Source organism: Bombus terrestris, chromosome 8, assembly GCF_910591885.1.
Source record: "Bombus terrestris chromosome 8, iyBomTerr1.2, whole genome shotgun sequence".
Lineage (NCBI taxonomy): Eukaryota > Metazoa > Arthropoda > Insecta > Hymenoptera > Apidae > Bombus > Bombus terrestris.
The window spans coordinates 9,676,956-9,700,803 of record NC_063276.1 but is presented as its reverse complement, the minus strand read 5'-3'; the positions used below and the strand labels follow the sequence as shown (position 1 = coordinate 9,700,803).

Genomic DNA, 23,848 nt, shown 5'->3' with positions numbered 1-23,848 from the left:
ACAATTGTATTGATTGCAGATGTTTCTAAGGAGGATCGATGATCAAACTGCATCGAATACGCAAGAAGCGATGGACAGACTGACGGTTCCGAGACAAGAAGGCACAACAGTGAAAAAAGAGGGTAAGCAAGGCACAATTGTATTGCTTCTTTTCGATATTCTAGCACGTTATACCCTATCCTATTGATGCCCTTTTATCTTATCTTAGGTCTATCCGTTACGACAGAGACAACGGACATTTCGATGTCGATGTGCAGCCTAAACTCGACTACCACATCTCAACCGGAAGGCGGCGACTACACGAATTCAACCGCGACTGAGCATCAAATTGGCAAGTGCGTATACGATATACGCGTTTAATATCGTTATATTATTATATTGATATTAAAGCAGTGCTACCGACAAATTTATATTCACGTTTTTTCTCTCCCAGGAAAAAGACATCTTTCTCGAAGGTACCGGCAATCGCGATCGATAGCGAACGAGTTCCTTTGGTTCCTGAAATGCAAGAGATCAAGAAGGGGACCGTAGATAGCTCGACCTCGGCTCCACCCTCGGCATTGAAACATGCGGACGACTTCGGCCGTAGAAGAAGTCGTTCGTCCGGACCTGGAAAAGAGAGCGAGCCTCTTCTTACCGAAAGGAGTCCGGACTCACGACCGGATGCTGGTAAAACGAATGTCGAATTCGTCCCGGAAATTGTCGAAGAAGGAGACGCTATTATCCTCGAAGAGACTGAGATACCCAGACATGGAAAGTCGATCAGATGTAAAGACGATCGTAGGTCCAGACTCCCTACACCTCCGCCGACGAAAAATGTTTCGTTTGGTGAACTTCATGAGCAGAACTACCTCGAGCAGGCGATTCTGCCTCCTCCACTGCAATTCGTGCCCAAACATCGACATTCTGGTGAGAGGTCGACTTCTATATATTGCGCAAAACTGGAAAGAAGTCCCTTGAGTCTTCTCGACCAATCTACTGATTACTTTCTTCCCGCGTTTCGTGTGATACAATGTTACATGATCTTATTTGTAAATGTGAAACTTTCGACCAATATGTGGGTCTGATTTTATAATCGTATTGGATTTATTGGAGATAACCAATCAGCACTTCCTTCCAGTTCTCCTCAGTACTTATTGATCCTACGATTCCTCGCGATGAGTTCGGGCAAGTTCTCACTTCCAATCACTTTCGTTTCATTCTAGTTGCGGCGACAAACGCATCCGCTCATCACTCTCTAAAAAGGAGATCGTCCGTAAAAAGTAACGGAATGGCTCATTCCCATCACGAGTTGTTCCAAACCCGGAGGACTAGCGTACCGGCCAACTGCATCAGCTATATTTCGACTGAAAACGTATCCAAATCCGAAGCAACGGAAATCTCGCTGAATTCTGGCCTCGATAAATCTTACGTTATCGGCGAGTGCGGTCATCGTCGGGCGTTACTTTCTGGTACTGGGTACCGCTGCGAGAAACACGGTGGTCGAAGACACTCCCGGACGATGTTGAACGGCTCGGCAGAAACTCCGCCTCCACCGCGAAGGCAGAAAAAGCACTATGATTCTCAAAACGCAAGTTCTCCGAGTGTGCCCGCTATGGTCAACGCGAGTTACTCCGATACAGGTGAGTGACGCCACTCTTTGTGCTACTCTGTCATATTGTCGTATTTCGATTTTGATAAAATCCTATACTACTCTTTAGTAATTGCAAATTATAATAATTGTAAAACTATTTCATAATGATTAAAAATAGAAGAAAACCGTAACCTAGCATTTTAATGGATTTGGAATAAACATTTTCGTGCTCCATGTATTTGCAGAGAAATATGAAGGATCCATGTCAACGATCATCCAGCGGTCAGTGTCCGAGAGATCGCGAGAAAAGTGCCCTAGGCTGCGAAGCGAGGGTCACGCGATGATCGAGTGCCCGCATCGCGCCACCCGCCGAATACGAGAATGCAGACACACCGAATCGAAGCTACGGCAGCAGGCTCGCCTGGAATACGTGCAAAGTACGCCAAATGTCGCTACCATTCACAATAACAAATTTGCAAGCGCGAATCCTCGTGGGGGTGGCAGTGGCGGTGGCGGTGGCAGTGTTGCGGCTGGAAGTGCGAACGGACCGGGAACAGCCAGCTCCGTGACCGGTAGCAGTTCAGACGTTGTTGGTGGTTCCGCTGCGAACGTTTCGAAAATGTATAGTGCCGTGTCGGACGGCGAATTGCTCGATCTAGCGATCTTACCGATTTTTCAGAAGCTGCTCACCGAGAGGCACAAAAGTTCCTCGAGGGCCGGCTACGGCGCTAGTGTAGCCAGCTGTCCGAATATATCTATCAAATGCGACATCGTTGAATACCTTTAACGATCTTCCAACGATTAGTTTCGAATTTCGTCTGGTGATCTCGTTCTCTATCTTTTTCCCTTTATTCGAATCCTCTTTCTCTCTTCACGGCCTTAAGACGCGTCATCAACTCGCGAAACGCGTTCCCTGACGGCCGAGACTATGACATCTTTTTTCGCGAGCAATCATCGTTCCTTTCTCGAGCCTGCCTACCTTTGCGATACTCTCGCGGACGTTTGAACGAGCAGCAGCGCTGCTATTTCGAATATACGTAAATGTATACAAATAAGACGCTATGTTATTCATAAGTCATCGGACGCTTCGTATGTTTCTTACATAGAGATATATATGAACGTTGTAATTGCAAAAAGAAGTTGACATTTATTAATCGTTTTTATGATAAGAAAATTATACTATGTTTTAAAGATCTTATTATAAAATATTTTAATAAACGTTATGTTTCAAATTGACGAGGGACTGATGACTTATGGATAGGAGTCCTATCATAGGACTAAGTGGGAATAAGCGAACGTTACATTCCTATGCGGACGGAAAGGAAACGATATCGAAGGACTAACGAGAGGATGCCGGCCTCTGTTCGACGCTCGAGAATCTTTTAGCCTTTCGGTTAACGAAACGAATCGAACGAATCGCTCGCGATATTCTACGAACAAGTTTTACGGAAATCTACAGCGTCTGCACTGTAACGATTACTCTTCTGAACCTTTGCCATTTTCGTTTCCTCGTCTCGATTCTCGTTCCGACGACGAAACGTCGTACAAAACGATACAGCCACATGACGCCTTTGCGTCCACGAGAAAACGGATGTCACAGCGACCTATCGTTCCGAAAGCCCCCCGTTCCAAAAGCGGAGCCCCGTTTTTTATAACAAATTACATGAAAGCAGTTTGTCATACGAAAATAAAAAAATAACGTTGCATCGATTCGGTCGATAAGAAAGAATAGCCAGTATTGAAATGAACGTAGAAAAAAAGGGTGTTAGCGTATGCGTCTAATCTAACTCTATCATTGTAAGCGTGCGTAATCGTTTTAAATAATTTTATAGCGTACGAAATTCGTACAATCGCTGTTTAGCAAATTCGAAGAATAGACGTACGAGTCGAAAAATTTCGAACCGTTTTATAGGATTTTTCCCTCGCGTTTCGAGGGAGATAACTTTTTTTTACGTTATACCAAGAGTCTCTTCTTAAAAAAGAAACAGAAAAAATAAAAAAGTACAAAAAAAACGAACAAAAAGGATTAAAGGGAAAAGAAAATGAAAAAAATATATCACGTATGTTGATTTTTGCCGCAAATACGCGTTCGCGTCATATTAAATCATATTTAACGAACTTCTTACTACTGTACTGACGCGAATTAATTCTAAACTGATTGTTATCAACTCCTGAGACAGCTCAAAACACACTAACACATTGACATGAAAAATAAATAAACAAGTGAAGCATACAATAAGCGTTCACAATAAGAGGCTTTTAAAAATATTGCCTTTGTCATGATCTGAAAATGTATTCGCTTTTTCACGATAAACGGCCGGCGTCTTTTTGTTGACGAAATATATCACAATGTAAGCAATTTGCGGGCAAGTTCTAAATGTGATCTAAATGCCTAGTAAAAGGAATCGATGAAATACTGTATTATCTTTTCGTTCCGCGTATTTTATCCTAACCCATTTTCCTCTTCTTCTCTACCCCGCGCTTTCTCTGTTTCTCTTTCACCTTCCTTCCTTGTTCCATATTGTTTCATTCGTATCTTTTCTCCTTCTGTTCTTCTATACGTATTGTTTTTTTTCTTTTTTTTTTTTTTACTAAAATCTGAAACAGCCTACGATAATCGAAAAGTCGAAAAAGCGTCCGGATATTTGGAAAAGCGTATTCTCTGAGAGCCTAATGCTCGTCACAGAACCTTCATTGTGTGGTTACGCGAGTCTTGTATATAACTATCGAAATAAATGTCATGTTTACAGGTAAAAATAGGCATTTATTATGTAACATGAATTATACCCGCTTCATACTTTTTAAGACAGTTTACAAGCAGGCGTAACTCCTCTTTTTAACTATAAACACACTTATCTTTGTATGTTGTGTCACAGTGATTTTCAATCGTTTGCGAAACTCGCGATGCACGAAACATCGAAATTTGAAAACTTTGGAAAAATTTCGATAATTTAAAGTAATTAAGTACGAGTCGATACTAACAGGTCAATTATATTAAATTTGATCAATAAAGTTGATTCATTCGTTTTCCACTATCTTACGTTCTTTAAATGTAAATCTACTCATTACGATCGATATCTATAATTCTATACTAAAGAAGAAACAGTTAATGAAGTTGTACACACATCATAAATACAACGCAGTTGTCGTTTTCTATCGTACCTCTTCTTATTTACGAAATTTTCTTAGAAATATGAAATGGGCTGCTTTCCTTTGATATTATAAAGAAATGTGGATTCTACAAATAATCCCAAAGCTAGTTGGCATTGTCTAGGAGAGATTTAACGTATTTTATAATAGAGCAATCTGCTAATATAAAGTAAATACAATTTAATAAAACGGTGATTTGATACTGAATTGATCGATCAACGAGACGATCCAATTACATACTTACATTCACTTTGTTTCTCAACACCGCGATGTACATATACAGATAGTATCGCACAAAAGAATCGTTATTCGAAAGCTAAAGAACTACACAAGATAAATTAGATTAAACATAATTGATAAAGTGTCTGATTCTAATAGAATGATAAGATTACGTCGAATGGAATCTAATCAAATAATAAATAACAATAATTAGAAGGAATCTAAACAACAATTGGTATTCTTAGCACATAGTAGGTATGATTGGATTAATAACATATACATACATATATGCGTGCATGTGTGCTTTATCACATGTTTAACCTCTTATATACCAGATCATTGCGTACACGTTTTGTGAAAAATATTTATTTATAAACTCAACGAAACGATAACGACACATATAATGTGTAACGATAATTTGCTTTGAATAACATACGAATACATTATATACACATTACTTCGTATGATACAAGAAATCAACGCGCATGTGCACATTTCTCATACAGCCACTCAAGGCAACTAACCTCGGCACTGTGCCGACACCAACAAAAGGCAGTAGTGTTCCAACTAATGTACGTGTTGGACCAGTTACGGTAGGTAGAGAGTAATCATGTTGCGGTTGCTAAAAAACGTTCAATTATCACGATACTTATCCACTGCTGCCAGACCGGCACCAGAGAGGAATCCTGCGATTCTTTATACAGGAGTAAGTATTGTTTCTTATTGTGCGTGTGTGTATATTGAGTCTCTTTTATTTACAGAATTTTTATACCTAACATCTGCAGAAATGTATCTTACGATTTCTTGAAAGATCTTTCTCCTCGTGTGGATCTTCGTTAAAGTAACAGATTTTCCTAAAAACAGAAGATTTATATTTCTTTTACATATAACAATCAAAGATCTTTGTCCATTAATTCGTTGTACCTAATACATTTAGAAAAATAAATGCTTCTCACTTTTGTTTCACACTTATACATAATGTACTATAGTGCAAATGTCTATTGTTACGTATTGTTACGGAAATCAAAGACAAAAGATTTATTTTAAAATTTGTTTTAGAAGCGAATAAAGGTAGATTAGATAAAGGCTTAATAGCAATTGAAGATTAATAAAGAAAAACACGACGAGTCACATTTTTCATTTTATCAATAGTATTCTTAGAATTAATTTTTCGAGTTAAATATTTTTGCGACCAAGAAGCAAAAAAAGCTGATATGTCATGTTTCTTTCATGTTCGATGATTTATCTATAATTGTTGCATTTAAATAAGTACTATAGCCTTAACGAAGTTTTTAAGACATTGCGAAATTTATTCAGATAAACATAATCGATAATCAAGAAGTTTATGTCGCAAACCATTAACGTATTTTCAGAATTCGCAATTTTTGCTTTCAATTATTTATCTTTTCAACGTGGTTTCTTCCATGGTCTTCTTCATACGCCTAAATATGATTACCTATGATTCGTATATTTAAGATAAGAATAAGCGATATTGTTAAATAACAGTAACGATGATTATAAACAAAACATGTCTCATAGATGTTTATTGAAAGAATATTATCTATGGAAATTCATATTAGTCTGAATATTCACTCGTAGATTTATTTGTGATTTTAGTGAGGAAATTTATTTGTTATTTTACCTTAGATATTTATTGATAACGAATGGCACCGGTCAAAGTCTAACAAAACATTTCCCACAATAAATCCTGCAACTGGTGAAATTATCGCGGAGATACAGGAAGGTGATGCTGCTGATATCGATGTAGCTGTAAATGCAGCCAATAAAGCGTTTAAATTGGGTTCGCCATGGAGAACTATGGACGCTTCGGAACGCGGCGTATTATTGAACAATTTGGCGGATTTAATACAACGTAATCACGCTTATCTCGCGGTAAAAATATTTCTGCACTGCATGAAGTACTGTTTATAGGAGCAATTACTGATCAAATTTAAAATCTCTATATGTATCAGTCTTTAGAAACGCTAGATAACGGGAAACCATACTCGACAGCGTATGAGTTTGACATTCCTGGAGCTATAGCAACATTGCGATATTACGCAGGATGGGCTGATAAAAATCATGGCAAAACAATTCCCATCGATGGAAAATATTTAGCTTATACTCGTCATGAACCGGTTGGCGTTTGCGGTCAGATTATTCCATGGAATTTCCCCATCCTTATGATGGCCTGGAAGCTAGGCCCTGCTTTGGCTACTGGTATATAGTTGAATAATACCTTTTCACATAATATAATATTTCTTCTTCATATAATAATTCCTCAATAATAGTTATGATACTAGATATGAGTTGACTGATCAAAAATGTTAAGTTGTGTTCACACGTAAGAGTACGGTTACAATATTATGCGTATTATATAACAATGATGGACCTCTGTAATTGCAAGTAATTACATTTTTTGATTTGTAGGAAACGTTATCGTATTGAAACCAGCTGAGCAGACGTCTCTAACAGCTCTGTATATAGCTCAATTAACCAAAGATGCTGGATTCCCTAGCGGAGTAGTCAACGTCGTTCCTGGTTACGGTAAAGCCGGTGCTGCGCTAGTTGCTCATAATTTAGTTGATAAAATAGCATTCACTGGTTCCACTGAAGTTGGAAAACTGGTACAGCAAGGTGCTGCGATGAGCAATTTGAAGAGAACCACGTTAGAACTTGGTGGAAAATCGCCAAATATAATCTTGAGAGATGCCGATCTTGACCATGCTGTGGAAACATCTCACTTTGCACTATTTTATAACATGGTAGTGCTATATTTTTTTAGAATAAAATCTATTTCTATAAATTTACTACTGCGTTATATTTTTCCATTAGGGTCAGTGTTGTTGCGCTGGCTCGAGAACTTATGTAGAAGATGATATTTACGACGAATTCGTGGAACGAAGTGCAGCACGCGCTAAATCTAGGGTTGTTGGCGATCCGTTTGACGAAAACGTGGAACAGGGTCCACAGGTACCTAATCAACTCCAAGACGAAGTCAAAATGAAGACATTACTTTCATTACGTTCATAAATTAAATTCAATTTTTTCTACATTTTACCTCTTGTTTTATCGACAGATCGACGAGGAACAAGTAAATAAAATCATGTCCATGATTGAATCAGGTAAGCAGCAGGGAGCAAAGCTGATTTCCGGTGGTACGAGGGTTGGTGATAAAGGCTACTTTGTCGCACCTACGGTATTTGCCAACGTTGTGGATCACATGACCATTGCTAAAGAGGAGGTGCATATGAATTAATAGAGAAATTTCTTACATACTTCTAAATCGCAACAAGCATAGTATCTATAAATATTTGCTTCAGATCTTTGGGCCAGTTCAACAAATTCTCAGATTCAGCAGTTTGAACGAAGCTATTACACGCGCTAATGCTTCCGAATACGGACTAGCAGCAGCAGTATTTACAAAAGACATCGATAAAGCAAATTATATCGTTCAAGGACTCCGTGCTGGCACTGTATGGTACGTTAGACAATATTTTAAACAACTTTTTTCCAATTTCCTTTTTTTTTTATATTATTCACTATATGTTCTAGGGTTAACACATACAACGTTCTAAAACCCCAAGTACCATTTGGCGGTTTCAAAATGTCGGGACATGGAAGAGAACTCGGAGAATACGGTCTCGATGCGTATACCGAAGTAAAGAGCGTCGTAATGAAACTTAATCAGAAAAATAGTTAAAATGGTTCATTTTAAGTTTGTTTTTAATTATTTTTTGCTAAAAATTATGTCATTTTATAATTTTTGTACCATTATACTATTTTTTTAACAAACATTATTAAATAGTTGAAATATAAAATGAGAAAAACTTCACATATTTACCTGCTAAAAAATAGAAATGTTCAAGAATAAAATTGCTGGAAGCAAGAACTAAGTATTTTAAATATGAATGTATTTTTGTACAATTTGTATCATTGAAAAAATGTAATGTTATTTTAGAAATAAAAAAACAGAACATACAAATCTCGCGGGCGTGCGTTTCAAACACCATTGTACAATTTACAAAAATATAATTAATAAATAATTTAATCTTTTTATATACATTTGGTATTTCGTAGAGTTTCTATGCTTTCAACCCTGACGGAAACTGTATAACACTGGGGTCGTTATTGTTACGATATTTTTAAGTATATTCGCATATGTGACCGCAACCAGTAGGACATTGTCGATTGCAACTGAACCATTCGTTCATATGAACAACATGACCACCATGTGTACAGCCCTGGCACCATGCGTAAATTCCTCGAACAACCTATATATATGCGAATACAGTTATAATGATATAAGAGCGATCGTAATTTAATAGCTCACCTGATGACAAACCGAGCAGAGTGCATGATGAGACGTATGACATCGATCGCAAAACCACGCTGCACGTTGTAATGGCTTTGAACAAGCTAGGCAACACGTGTGTATTACGGTTGATTGTTGATTTAATTGCGACACGGATGGAATCCAGACCGATTGAATAATCTACCGATACATACCAACTTAATTGTGTTTTCCATACGAATATTATTAAGATGTTTTAATAAGAATTTGTCGCTAACCTGTGTAGCCACGTTCCAAAGTTTAAATCTTGCAAGCATATCTAAGTATTCTAATATCCAATGTTCTTGAACAGCAGTTTCGATGTTCAAGTTTTTTCGTTTTTCTCCTAACGCGATAAGAATTGACGCAGAAGTTTGTATGTCTCTAAGAGCGGCATGGTGCTTCAAAGCTTCTTCGATCAAGTTCGTAGGATCCCAAAATTGTGGTTTAGGTATATTCGAGACTATTAACTGACTTGGTTGATCTTCGATCATTAACGAAGCACAGTCTTCGTTAATATCTGGTGGATGATTTGGAAATTGTTCCGGTGGTGGAGATCTGTCCTTTATTTCGTGTCGCAAAGGAAACGCTTCTTTGGACAGTGTCCAATCGTTATCGTTATTTATCATATTATGCATGTAACTGGAAGTATATTCCATAGTCATAGGTTCGAATTCGCTTTCTCCAAATAAGAAATCTCCTTTGGATGGACCTTTATGATCAATAAACGCTCGTCTGTAGCTAGATATTATCACATAAAAAACAATGTAAATATACCAGCTACAGTAAACATAGCATGTAATATTTTCCATTAATATAGTTAATATTACCTAGGTAGCATAGACCCTATAGAATGTTGGTTTTCTGGCGTTTCATCCGTCTCTGTCTCATCGTCACCTCCGCTAGTTGCACCTGTTACTTCTCCTTGTAATGACTTTACATCATTTTCATGTACTTGAAAAAGATATTGTAAACATCGTTAAAAGTCTGTAAAACTTTAATTACTCGTGAAAATTATAGTTAAAGACCGATTGTATTACTTAAGAGCATACTGATATCTTTACCTGTATTTGATTGATCTATACCAGATCCGATTGTAATTTGTGCTAAATTTAGTGTATTCACTATATCTTCTTTGGAAGCAGTTGGAGGTGTTTTTAAAATAGCTCCCAGAGGATTCGCGTATAAAGTTTTTATAATATTCCACACCGTACTAATCTAATTGAAGTTGATTTTGTGCATTAATAATATAATACGAGCGTGAGGTACAATGATTTTAAGTTGAACGACTGCATACATCATTTCTACCGGCATTTCTGGCAACGGTGGCATTATGATCGCAAATGTCATTTAATCTCCCAGAAAGCAAGTAACCTTCTGCACAAGCTCTAAACCACTTTGGTTCCCGTGGCATATTTATAGCAAATCTATGCATAACGCTAGATGCCATACAAAACGTATCATTTGTAGCTGGTGTCTTCCTATAAATAATTGTAGAATTATATTCATTGACTTATTTTTCAAGATTATTTTTAAATAGTAATTTTATTAACCTCATTATATTAGTTAATTGTTTCATTGTAGTTGTAACATGAACATTTACTTTACAAGCATATACAATGTCTCCTTTCGGATTCAATGCAATCCCTTGCGGATTCGCCTTACTTGCAGGTCTGGTTGCATCTTTGAACACATGATGATATAGTGTGCAGTCCTACAGAAGAATATTCTGCTAATACCCTTCAATAATATAGGCAATACTTTACTATAAATATTATAATGTTATTACCCTGCTTGTTGACAAGAAAGACTGTGGATTGCCTCTCCATGCAACACCGGTCGGAACGTCTTTATGTTCATTGAAACTTGCGAAAGGTATATAAGGCCTACGAATATCCCATACATTTATACTACAATCTACTACAAGAGCACAACTGGATATATGATATTTTCTTTGGGGTCTCCATTTTATACGACCTACTGATGCAATTGTATGTATAATATAATCACAACTAGGTTTACCTAATAAGTCCCAAACCTGCAATTTTCCATACATTAGTTTTGATTCAAATGAGAAATAACATATAGTTACAATAACCTTAATAGTCTTATCTCTAGAAGCAGTTGCAAGCCAAGCAGTTTCAGGATGCCAATCACAGGCAAATATGGGACCACTATGGGCAGTGAAATGTTGAAAGTAACGGTCTGGTTTGCGTAAGTCCCATTGTTGCACGTGGCCATTTTCAGAAACAGCGGCAAAGGTATGAGGTGAATGAGGGCAAAACTGCACATCTCTTACTGATTCTGTATTACTGAAATTAACAATATTATCTAATACTTTTCAATATACATATGTTGAAATATTTCTTAATCATGTATTTACCTATAAAAAGTTCTAGTAGCTTCTTTTATTCTCAAATCAAAGCATTTCATAGTACCATCTTGAGAACCTGATATCAACCACATAGGTTCTGTCATATGGAAACTGACTTTATTTACAGTCCTTTTATGGTCGATAAAAACATGTTCCTGCTTGGATCTGGATGACTTATTTAAGTTCCATACTACCACTGCACCATTTGTAGCTGCAGTAGCTAATATATGATCTGAGAAAAGAAATCACCCATTATCTCTTGACTTTTTAGACAAAATAAAGGAGAAAGATCAAAATTTACCATCGATAAGATTCCAAGCAACATCATTGCAAGAAAAATTTAAATTTAAATTTTTCCCAACACGTAGATTACAAGCTTCTTCAAATCTATCTTCTAATAAAGTAAATATTTTGAAAACTGTAATGCAAAATAATTAATCAGTCATCATTTCTTCAGTAATTAACACTTTGACTGCCATGTTGGTCATATATGACTGGCCACAGTTTCTCCTGTGACGCCATGATCATTGGTGACCGGAATGCTTGAACTTCTTATAATTGTAAAAATTGAATGAAAATTGACACTTAGGACATTTTGAATATAACTGATAAATAGAAGATACTTTGAAATAAAAAGTACCCCATTGAACAATTAAACATTTTTATTAGAACATCAATAAAAAAAAATGAGAACAAACCTTGCATCTAACAGTGCAATGTATTAAAACACTGTGGCGTCCTGAGCAAAACATATGATTTCAGTGTGGCAGTCAAAGTGTTAAATAACTTAATATTTTATGATTAAATAAATACCATTATAAATAATAAAATAATTTACCATTGCGACCTGCTATAACAACTTGACTGTTATCTTTATTAAGAGCTAATGCATTTGCTGGGCCTTCTTGAGTAATACATACAGTTTTGGAAATCATGATGAAATTCTTTTAAATATATCTTTTTAGTTTGTCAACCACAATGTATCATATACATAAATAAATATATTTAATTTGCACAAATTTTTAAAATATTCGTATACAAATTATCTCACTATTCCATACCTTAGTAAATAGAACAAATACGCATAGATGAATTTATTAGTGATAACAACATCGATACAGACTACAATATTAAGTCACCTTTTTTAATTCCTACATTTTATTAAATTCCAATTATGCTATACATATTCTTTTCACAACAACTGCTTATAGATATATTTGAAATATACACAATGTATAAAAAGTTTTTGTGTATACTGCATACTAGGCATGAGTAAGGAATAGGAAGATCGCCGATGGAATGTGAAAAAATCAGTAAAAACTAAGAATAAGGGTCTCTAGTGGTCAATAGCTGAACCATACGCATGTTTCTTCTACGGTGCTCTTGATGAAAAGAACGAGTATACACGGCGTGGCCGTATTAATATAGCGTTATTTCCAAAGATCGGCCAGATTATGCCACCTGCTATGTTGTCATATTCTCCTGAAGCAAAATAGCAAAATCGACTGAAAACATTTTTGGATAGTCGAAGATTTTGGTTTCTATAAATTCTTGGAATATGATATCATTTCTAAGAATTGATAAAATTGTGCTATATCTTATGTTATCATATTCTCCTAATAATCGCTATTTAGCCTGTTAAATTTCTCGTTTGAACGGCAAATTTTTTGCTCTCTGACTTTGCCAGAAAATGATGTCATTTTTTATAACTTATTCCCAAAAAGGAAAGAATTTAAGGATTATAGATTGGAATGATTTTAAATGCGTTGTATATTTGTAAAATAAAATAGTTTTATCCAATGGAATTTGAAAATTTACAATAATTGTTCAATTTTACAATGAGTTCGTAGTATGAATGATCATTAAGTACCTGATTTTGGACAACTTAATAATAAGAAAATAAGAGTGCTCATGCTTATGGTTTCAGTTGTTCACGTACTAGAGCTGCCCTCCAACGGCAAAGTGTTGATGTTGTTCTACGTTAGCATATACAAGGACTTCTTTAGCATCACCACAAAGTATATTCGCTATGATTTCACGTTACAAGGGCATATTTCGTTATAAGATTCTACGGGAAAGTTCATACTCTTTTATCCTTCTAAAAATCGTGTATCACAAAAATTATTCATGATGTTAAATCTCGTCTGTAGTTAATTTGTACTTCTGTTTTTATCATTTTTGTAAATGAATTTGCATGCAAAATATATGCATCATGTCAGAAATATTATTCACAGCCCACCAATTACAGAAATTACTATTAGAATTAAATTTAGACTTTATTATAACAAAAATATTATCGTGAGGAATGTAAATTTCAAACAAAGAACCAAATGGAACCAAACAAGGCAAATCTCCAACTTTATAGGTTCTTGTATGTGCTAGCGTAGCAAGGCAGATCCTTAACTTGATAGGTTCTTGTATATGCTAACGTGGAACAGCTTCAGCACTGTGCCGCATGGTGCAGCACCTGTGGAACAGCTAGAAAATGGACGCCAGCACTCCCATTTCTTTTCTAATGGTACACACCGTGATGTAGACTTTACCGCCATTGTATTGTGTACGTATTGTACCGCTACAAAAACGTATGACTAAGGTATAAGCAACTCTAATGATATTTAAAATTTATAAATCTAGTAACTACGAAAGAAGTATAGCAACGTAATAACATACAGTGTTGCAAGAATTGTAATTATATTCACTGACTGGGTGTATGGTAAATTACATTTTATATGTTATAGATGATATATTTCCATGTATATTCATACCTCTAACGCCCATATCTCATTAAATAACGCTCATATCAATATTTGAACTTCTTTGTAATAAAACAATTTATTAAGGTAACTTTAGTTAATTCTCACTTTCTTATAAAATGTATGTAACAAACACAAATTAATAGATTTTATGAGCATAACCTATTTGTCATAATTATTTGTTTATAATTTGTACTATATTTTTTCTACAGATGGATGGTAAGGATCCAACAAGTGTCATTAAAATGATAAAGGATCTTAAGGCAGGTTCTGAAGCATATCGTAAAAGTAATAACGGTGTGTCTTTAAGATTATCTGGTACTGCATATACACCACTGACATTTGGTGAATCTGATGAATGTGTTATATCACCTAAAAGGCCAAGATTAAATGATTCTAATGATTCTAGTTTAAATATGAGTGAGGCTGAGACTGTCCCAAGTAGTCCATGGGAATGGCGAAGATTAAAAGGACAGGTAACATACTCAATTAACGTTATATAAATATCCACAAATCAAGCACATTAAAAAACTATACTTATTTCACTAGGTTGTGTCCTTGAAAACAAGATTGTCTCATCAAGAAGCTGCTGTACAGCAGCTTCACAAAATACGCAGACAAATGGAAGAGGTCTTTGAAAAGGAGAAAGGTATTTTAGAGATGCAGGTGGAACAAGATAAGCAGACAATTAAACAACTGGAAGTACGCCTTGATATTTCACGTAGAACAATTCAGGACGCATCTGAAGCACGAGCTTCTATAGAGAAAGAACTATTTCAGGTACAGTGCTTTTATTTAACCCTTTTGCGATTGGTACGGGTTATACCAGTCATCCACTAAGTGCTTCACACTGTTTAGCGCTGATTACATCTGTCATCCCCTAAGCGCTTTGTATTGGCTAGCGACAGCTAGCAGCTACATATGCTTCTCGTCCACTTCTCGTGATATATATATAATATTATTTTATATACTGTATTTTCGAGCTATCGCGGGGAGACGCGGTCGTTAGAATACGCGTCAACGGGAGTCGTAAATTCCCGTTATGATTAGAATAATCGACACCACGAATAGTTCGATCCCCTGATTTCGGTTAGGATAATAGGGGTGATTCAGGTTAGTATAACACTGTGGTTCACAGAGTTAAAGTATATATATTTCCAACACTTTATACAATCACACAAGTAGTAACGCCATTGGTTAAGATACAGATAATGAAGAGAAGGATTATTCTTAGATGAGAGAGTGATAGGAGCTGGGCACCGCGGGAGATGATGGAAAAATTAGAGATGTAGGAACGGTGAGAGTTGTAGGAAATGCAGGAACTCTAGTCACCGTGAGAGCCGAAGCAATACTCTGAAGTTCGTTCTGATGTGATTACGGAGGAAAGCTCGGTATGGGTGTGTCCTTTAAGCGAAGAACGCGGATTCGTTGCTTACATTTTTAGTTAGGAAAAGTGAGAATAAGGATCCGCGCTACCCATTGGTTAAGACGTTAACGCTTGAAGACGGGCGATGTAAACATCCCATCGGCATGACTCATGGGAAAATCCAGACATTTCTATTCTATAAATGCCTGGTTTTCCCTATCATATAATTACCAGATTTCCCGTTATAAATACCAGCTTTCTCCGTAATCTTTAAACACTCTCAATAAAACTAATGACTTGTTTAAGTACCACAGATAAACCCAAAATACTTGCAGGATTCAAGGTTCCTGCAAGCTAATGAGACTCGGTTTATGGTGGGCCTTAGGTTTATTGAGGGTTTCTCTAACGACGCTTGGGCCGTTACGGTCAGACAATAGAAGACGTCGCGCAGACCTCTTCACGCGACGTAACATATACATTACTAAATTATATATATCATTGTTACATAATTTCAAATAAGTAACTTAAAGTGAAGATTTATTATTGGATTTATTTTTAAAATATAGAACAAGGACTCAACAACATTTTCTTTTCCAATACATCCTTAAGTCCTCTGCTGTTCCAACGAAATCCTCTAAGATTTTATATGGTCACACTTTTCTTTTTTTTTTTTATTTTATTTTATTTATTAGAATATTTACAATCAATTCTCATTGAGAATTTTCAGTAACTTAATTTGGCGTGATACAATGACATGGATTATAATAGCTTTATATTGTTGGTTCTAGTAGAAACTAAGGATTTAATCTAGAGGGTATTTTCTTTTTAGTCTGCGGATCTGGTCCGTCGTGTCCAGTAGTTGGGTGACTAGTGGGTTGTGGTGGTTGTTGACTCTTGTGTTATATCTGCTTCTGGACTTGTGTATTTCATCTTTGACTATAGGTATTTTGAGGTCACGGTGGATTGTTTCGTTGGTAACATACCAGGGTGCATTTAATAGGGATCTTAGCGTTTTCGATTGGAAGCGTTGGAGTATTTCAATGTTGGAGTTACTTGCTGCTCCCCATAGTTGGATTCCCCATAGGTCCAGACAGGTTTTATTACGGCCTTGTAGAGGGTTATTTTGTTCTGTATGTTTAGTTTGGAGCGTCGGCCCGTGAGCCAATAGAATTTTCTTAGTTTTTCCTTTAGTTGCTTTGTTTTTTCTGAGATATGTTTTTTCCAAGTTAGCCTCCTGTCCAGGGTCATGCCCAGGTATCTTACGGAGTCCTTGCTTGGGATTATTGTGTTGTTAATGGTGACCTGGGGGCAGGTTTGTTTTCGGAGCGTGAAGGTTACATGGGAGGATTTTTTTTCGTTTATTTTAAAGCCCCATTTTAGGAACCACTTTTCCATGGAGTCGAGACTTCGCTGGAGAGTGGCTGAGGCAATTGCCGAGTCTGCGTGGGTAGCTAATATTGCTGTGTCGTCGGCAAATGTTGCTATTGTTACCTTGTTTGATATGGGTAAGTCGGCAGTGTAGATGGAGAACAGTAGGGGTCCGAGGACACTACCTTGTGGTATGCCGGATTCTATTGGGAATATTGCGGAAGTGGCGTCTAGGCATTTAACTATGAATTGTCTGTTGGTTAGGTAGGATTTTAAGATGGAGTAGTATTGGTGGGGTAGGATTTTTTTAAGCTTGTAGAGTAGCCCTTCATGCCATACTTTATCGAATGCCTGTTGGATGTCTAGGAATACCGCAGAGCAGTATTTTTTCTTTTCAAGGGTTTGGCTGATCATGTGGGTTATGCGGTGGATTTGCTCTACTGTTGAGTGTTGTTTTCGGAAGCCGAATTGGTGATCTGGGAGTGTTTTCAATTCTTCTAGGAGTGGAAGGAGACGATTCGTAAGCATCCTCTCGAATAGTTTAGACAGAGTAGGTAAAAGACTGATTGGGCGATAGGAGCTGGTTTCATATATTGGTTTACCGGGTTTGGGGATGAGGGTGATCAGTGAGATTTTCCACGCCTTGGGAAAGTGTTCAAGGCTTTATTTCCTATTAGGTCGTGACCTGCTGCTTTCTTGGGGTTTAGGCGACTGATTGCTTCTATGATATCTGCAGAAGTGAAGGGTTCAATAGGAGGGGACATTTGGAAGGGAGTGTGCAGGTATTCGGTGACGTCCGCTGCAGCTATGGAGGAATGGGGTTGGAATACTTCAGTCAAGTGTTTGGCAAATAGGTTGGCTTTTTCTATAGGGCTACGCGCCCATCCACCCTGCGGACGGCGGATTGGAGGTATTATTTGTGGGGGGCGCGTGAGTTTCCTGGAGGCTTTCCATAGTGAGTAGTTGGAGTCGGCTGTGGGGGACAAGCTGGCGAGATATTTGTGAAAACGGTCGTTATTGTAATTTTTTATGGTTTTGGATAATTTTCTAGTTGCGTTGTTTAGTTTGCGTTTGTCCTCCGGTGTTCTATGGGTCTGCTATATCCTTCTTAGTCTACGTTTTTCTGCTATTTTTTTTAATATGTACTGGGGGTATTCGTGATTGCTGATGGACGTTTTTGCCGGTGTGGAGACGCGGATAGCGTTTATTATGCTCGCGTTTAGGTATTCCGTGGCTGCTTCGATTTCTTCATTGGTTTTTAGTGAGGTTGAGGCTGAAGTTGTGTGGGTAAAGACTTCTCTAAAGAGCTGCCAGTTGGTGTGTTGGTTATGAATGGAGCCATTAGGTATATTCTCGATGATAGTTGAACTGACTGTTACTATCACGGGGGAATGATCAGAGGAGAGATCAGCCGAGGAATTGATTTGGACGTGTCTTGACGAGATATTTTTAGTTATGAGGAAATCAAGGAGATCGGGTATTTTGTTTGTGTCGGTGGGCCAGTGTGTGGGTTCGTATGTGGTAAGGTAGTTGAGGTTGTTGGTTATTATGCTGTTGAGGAGGTTTTTGCCTCTTACTGTAACCAGTCTGCTACCCCATTGGGTGTGTTTAGCGTTGTAGTCTCCTCCGGCTATGAATCTATTGCCCAGGGTGTCCAGGAAGTTGTCGAAGTCTTCTTTGGCGATGGAGTGTCTGGGAGGGCAGTATACAGCTGAAGTGGTGATTGTACCATGACAGTCTTCTATTGCTACGTTTGTTGCTTGGAGGTAGTCTTTCTGAAATGGTGGAAGTTCGTAGTGCTTAATGTTTGATTTGATTATGATTCCGGTGCCGCCGTGGGCCTTTCCGCTGGGGTGTTAGGTATGGTAGAACTTGTATCCGTTTATGTTCAGGTAGTTTTTGTCGGTGAAGTGGGTTTCAGATATGAGCATTATGTCGATTAGCTGGTGTTTTAGGAAGAGTTCTAGTTCAAGTTTGCATTGCGCTAGACCGTTGGCATTCCACAGAGCTATGCGTCTTGGTTTTATTTTGTGTCGGGGCGTATTAATTTATCCATGATGAGTGTTAATAGCGATAGCAAATTGTTTATTTGCTCTGATTGTTTCTCTATTAGCTTTTCAAGTCTAGAGACGTTGTCTGTATTAGGTAAGGTGGGGGCACTATTTTGGGGAGGATCCCTATGGCTATTTGGTGTATTTCGAGTGCCTTATACCGCTTGGGCATAGGAGTTTGAGGGAGTGGTGAGTTTGATAGGGCTGGGTGTTTGATTGGTTGGGGGGATTGGGATAAAGGTGAATTTCGGCGAGCTGGGTGTTTGGTAATTTACCTCGTTTGTTCTAAGTTTGGGGTACTTGTTTGAGTACAGAGTTTTGTAGGCTGAGCAGCCTCAGTAGTTGGCAGGATGATCACCTTGACAGTGGATGCACTTCGCTGGGGTTTCCGGTGATTTCCTGCATTGGTCGGTGGGGTGTGTTCCTGCACATTTGACGCAGCGGAAGGTATGGTTGCAGTATTTCTGCGTGTGTCCGTATCTTTGGCACCTTTTGCATTGCACTATCTCCTTTTTGATTTGCGGTGGTTCGAATTTTACGATGGCGTTCATTAGGCGACTGGTGTTGTATATTTCCTTGTTGTTGGGTTTCTGTTTTAGGTCAATAAAGAATAGGGATAACGGGTCTTTCGTGACTCTATGCCTTATGTTGCTGACATTGATGACTTCGTGGCCGAGCTTAGATAGTTCGGTTTTTAGCTCTTCGATAGCTGCGGAGTGGTGGATGTTTCGTAGCACCACCCGAAAGGGTCTTTCTTCTTTGAGTTGATAGGTGTGGAAATTGGCGTTCAGGGCCCTAAGTATCTTGGTAAGCTTCCTGTAGGCTTCTGGGTTCGTCGGCAGGATTTTGACTTTGTTGTTGGTTATCTTCAAGTTGTAGTCCTCCTTGGAGATATCTCTCTCTAAGGACTTGATCATTGTCTGGATGTCGATGACATCATTAACAAATATTGGTGGTGGAGGGGGGCTTCTCTGTGCGTGATGGTTTGACGGCGGGTCTGCGATTTCCATGGCGTCGTTTGAGGATTCCAATACTGCAAACCTGTTGTGAGTGTTAATTTGTGTTGATGGCTGTTCGTTCGAGTTAGTGTTTGATGGTTCAATTTTGCGTTTTTTCGCCTTATTGGCGTCGTTGGCACGGGGGGATCTGCTACACTTCTGCCACGGAGGGGGTAGCGCGGGGTAGTTGTGTGTTTGCTCAGGCGAGCCTGGACGTGATTGCTGGGCCATCATCGAGCTAGCTATTTCAATATGAATAACTAGTCGTGAGGCTATGAGGCAAGGTTCGGGTTGGGGTTAGGTGCGTAGGCTTTTCTTCTCTCTGGCGGATAGGAAACACTTGTGAGGATAGGAGCACGTTGTGTTCACTTTCGACGGTTGGGTGACACGTGTTACTTTCGAACTTCACTGGGCACTAGAGACACGTCTGCACGCTTCGGCACTCAACAGGGAACTAAAGGTTTAATTAAATAAATAATTTGAATATTGCTTTATTTTGATGTTTAATATAAATATATGTTGTTTATAGGTAAAAACGAATTTGGAGCAGAAAATTATGTCGCTAATGAACGAAAATGCAAAGCTGTTGGAAGATCATAAACATGCACCTGTACAAGAGAGTAAAATAGTAACAAAAGATTCTACTGATGTATCTGAGACACAACTAAAACTGGATGCAGCTCAAAAAAGAATAACACAGCTGGAAGGAAAATTGAAGGAATATCAGACTAAGCAACAAGAGTTGGAATTGCAAAATGTGGAACTCCAAAGTATGAAAATAAAGGTTGAAAGGTTGGAGTCAGAAAGAGCGCTATGGGAGGAAGGGAAGACGTTTGTTGCAAGAGCCGCGAGAGCGAATGAACTTGAGAAAGAGCTTAGCAATGCAAAAGAAACCATTGTTTCATTAAGAGAGTCAGTGCGGGGAAAATTACTTTTAGAAGAACAAATGGCCAATGTAATGAAAAGGTACACTTTCTTTCTACGAGCCCTTTTTAATAAACTTCTATCATTATTATACTTATAAACATTTATAAGTGTGCTTTTAATTTTATAGATTAGATCATATGGAAAAAGTAGAGCAGCAGGTTGCTACACTTGAGACCAAAAAGACGGAACTTTCATTGCGCCTGGCCGAATATGAATCTACTGGAATTACTGGTGGACCTACTGCTTTAAAACGCGAATTGAATCGACTGCAACAAGCTGAATTAGTCTTAAAATCAGAGGAAGGGCAGCTGAGATCTAGACTGGATGCTGCATTGAGGGAGTCGTATACTTTGTCGAAGAATTACGAAGATGCCAAAAAAGTGGCTATGGATGTTACAGTCTCCAAGGAACAGTTGAACAAATTAATGAACAGATTACAGAAGAAGATGATCCTTATTACCAGAGAGAGGGACAGTTATCGACAACAATTAGACTTATACGAAAAAGAGATAACGATAGACACTAATAATGCGATAACAGAAAGGATTCCTGTGCTGGAACGTAGGATAGATGTTTATAGGTAATTTAAAATTCTATTTCAATTTTTGCATTTTGGATAATAATACGATAACTGAGTTACGATTGATTTATAATTGTAGAGAATTAGTCGCCAAATTAGAAAGTGATCTTCAAGCGGCTGAGGGTCATAATCAAGCGGACGAGTGCAATAAGTTGAGGGAGGAAGTCGAACGATTGAAGGGTGAATTGGAACATAGAGCACTAAAGGGCGATTTTAATTGCAACGCGAGAATACTGCACTTCACTATGAATCCTGCTGCCATTGCAGAACAACAAGCGGAGGAGAAGCACAAGGCTTTGCTACGTGAAGTGGAAGAGTTGAGGGCGAAAGTAGCGCAAGGTGGAGTCAACATGACGACATCCTCCCTCCAAACACAAGGTAATTTTTCAAAAATATTAATATGATTTTTGTAAAGAGCAAAAAGGCAATCAATCAATTAAAAGTACTTTTATATAATGAAATAGATATTAATATTAAGTACTGGTTATATAATTAATACTGCTATAATTAATATTTACTATACTATACTATAATTCATACTTTTATAGTATATCATACTACAATACTATACTATATTACAATATGGTTTATAAGCTTGAATGATAATAAGTGGCAGTAAAATATAGAAAGTAATATATGACATGAAAGATAATTGATGATCATAGTGAAACATAATTGTGGCTAGTGATATATTCTGAAAATAATGCGAATCGCATTTAAGATAACAGAAATAGTATGGATAAATTTTTATAAAATAGTACTATGCTAAGTAGTAGAGGAAAAGTGCTTCAAGAAACTTCTAAGATAAACTATATTTATATAATACTGTTAACTTGTGTACTGATAAACTTTGTTAGCCTTTTAATTGAATTTATATGTACGCTGATTTTCATATTTTATCTCATCTATAATGTTTTAATACTAATTTATACTTTCAGAGAAGGAAAACTACCATAAAATTATTTTATCATCTTTTCTGTTATCTTAGAAATATTCAGCGTCAACAATGAAATAAATCTTCACTCTTTCTAAATTCACAACTACAATTCGACTATTTTGCATCACATTTGGTACATTTTCGTTTTATATTTACCAGCATTTTCATGTTATATCTAGAAATAGCGGAACTCAAACAGACACACGAGATTAAAATAGCTCGTCTCAAGGAAGCCTTCAAAGCATCGTCGCAAGAATACCGACAAGCTTGTTACCAATTGTTCGGTTGGAGAGTGGATAGGACGAAGGAGGCTCGATACAAGTTATCTAGTCAATACGCCGAATCGCCGGATGATTTCTTATTCTTCAAAATTGGAGAGGAGGGAGTGGACCTTTTGGAGACTGCGTTTTCTGCGACGCTGGGCACGTTGGTGGAGCGACACCTGCAACAACAACACAGCGTGCCTATGTTTTTGAATGCAGTGCAAACAGATTTATTCAATCAGCAAACAATGACGAACGTTATGAGTTGATTTTCTTAATTGTTATTGAATCTACGAGAAATCTTTGCATACTGAGAGCTGTAAAAGGAAGACGGAGATCATGAAAATATTTTATTATTGACAAATTATACAACCGAGAACTTGCATTCTTTGTGTCAATTCTTATTTATTTGTATCGTTTATTTATGTACCTGTTTTGAAACGTTTCTTTTCAATAACTTTTTGTTCACACTTGTTTCTCGATGATTTTCTTTATTTCTGAATGTATGCTGGTTTTCTTTCTTAATCATCATTTTTAAATATTTCTATAAATTAAAAAATTAACAATGTTTAAATATTTAGGATTTTGTTAGAAAGATAAGATTCATTACATTGATTATATTAGAATCTTCGTCATTATATACGTTTTTATTGCTAAGTAAAAAAAATGTTATTCAAAGACGAAAACAATTAATGTCTTTGAATTATGATTGTTTTACCTACATCTATGAGATGTAATGATCGTTCGTTTTTTAATAACGCTTGTTCCACGAGAACAAAAAGAGCTTATATGTATATGCAAGAGGTGTAATGATTGTTTCTATAACCCTCATTCGTTATATAATCATATTTTTAAGCAAGTAGTATATAGAAGTGGAAGTAATCAATGAACTGTTATATAGTATTTTATTCTAGCCATATCGTTCTTCCATTTGACTTTGTATCTTGGATAATCTT

The 23,848-nt window shown here is 37.2% G+C and overlaps 4 protein-coding genes across 15 annotated transcripts in view; 3 read left to right on the top strand and 1 right to left on the bottom strand.

Annotated features, from left to right (window-relative positions):
• LOC100645756 (gamma-aminobutyric acid type B receptor subunit 2) overlaps positions 1-4,608 on the top strand; it is an 84,302-nt gene extending 79,694 nt beyond the window's left edge. For both annotated transcript variants that reach the window (XM_048407974.1, XM_048407975.1), the window contains 5 exons: positions 20-122; positions 209-335; positions 434-909; positions 1,206-1,622; positions 1,819-4,608. In XM_048407974.1, the coding sequence (XP_048263931.1) occupies positions 20-122; positions 209-335; positions 434-909; positions 1,206-1,622; positions 1,819-2,360 (1,665 nt within the window). In that variant the 3' untranslated portion in view covers positions 2,361-4,608. The remainder of the gene's footprint in view (positions 1-19; positions 123-208; positions 336-433; positions 910-1,205; positions 1,623-1,818) is intronic.
• Positions 4,609-5,435: 827 nt separating this feature from the next.
• Positions 5,436-9,005, top strand: LOC100646181 (aldehyde dehydrogenase, mitochondrial). Its single transcript, XM_003397341.4, has 8 exons — positions 5,436-5,648; positions 6,590-6,835; positions 6,916-7,162; positions 7,373-7,707; positions 7,778-7,915; positions 8,022-8,186; positions 8,266-8,423; positions 8,498-9,005. The coding sequence occupies exons 1-8, from the start codon at positions 5,553-5,555 to the stop codon at positions 8,643-8,645; spliced, it is 1,533 nt and encodes a 510-aa protein (XP_003397389.1). The 5' UTR covers positions 5,436-5,552; the 3' UTR covers positions 8,646-9,005.
• LOC100645877 (GATOR complex protein WDR24) lies at positions 8,958-13,616 on the bottom strand. 4 transcript variants are annotated; one of them, XM_012311346.3, is made up of 14 exons: positions 13,520-13,616; positions 12,711-13,131; positions 12,488-12,606; positions 11,951-12,067; positions 11,659-11,881; positions 11,374-11,587; positions 11,065-11,313; positions 10,829-10,989; positions 10,573-10,756; positions 10,340-10,493; positions 10,106-10,229; positions 9,515-10,016; positions 9,276-9,437; positions 8,958-9,216 (listed from the first exon to the last, which is right to left on the bottom strand). In XM_012311346.3, exons 3-14 carry the CDS (start codon positions 12,582-12,584, stop codon positions 9,088-9,090), a joined length of 2,316 nt encoding a protein of 771 aa, XP_012166736.1. In that variant the 5' UTR covers positions 12,585-12,606; positions 12,711-13,131; positions 13,520-13,616; the 3' UTR covers positions 8,958-9,087. The 4 variants fall into 4 exon arrangements, with proteins under 4 accessions (XP_012166736.1, XP_012166735.1, XP_048263934.1 ...); XM_012311345.3 differs by having other exon boundaries at positions 12,488-12,710; positions 12,789-13,131; XM_048407977.1 differs by lacking the exon at positions 12,488-12,606 and having other exon boundaries at positions 13,520-13,615.
• A 465-nt stretch (positions 13,617-14,081) lies between these two features.
• On the top strand, positions 14,082-23,277 carry LOC100645992 (mitotic spindle assembly checkpoint protein MAD1). Of its 8 annotated transcripts, none has more exons than XM_020864303.2 (8): positions 14,121-14,242; positions 14,388-14,489; positions 14,615-14,878; positions 14,952-15,182; positions 20,715-21,151; positions 21,240-21,692; positions 21,772-22,070; positions 22,809-23,277. In XM_020864303.2, the coding sequence occupies exons 3-8, from the start codon at positions 14,615-14,617 to the stop codon at positions 23,159-23,161; spliced, it is 2,037 nt and encodes a 678-aa protein (XP_020719962.1). In that variant the 5' UTR covers positions 14,121-14,242; positions 14,388-14,489; the 3' UTR covers positions 23,162-23,277. The 8 variants fall into 8 exon arrangements, with proteins under 8 accessions (XP_020719963.1, XP_003397388.1, XP_020719962.1 ...); XM_048407980.1 differs by lacking the exon at positions 14,388-14,489 and adding an exon at positions 14,284-14,362 and having other exon boundaries at positions 14,124-14,206; XM_048407981.1 differs by having other exon boundaries at positions 14,124-14,206; positions 14,284-14,489.
• Positions 23,278-23,848: the final 571 nt, after the last annotated feature.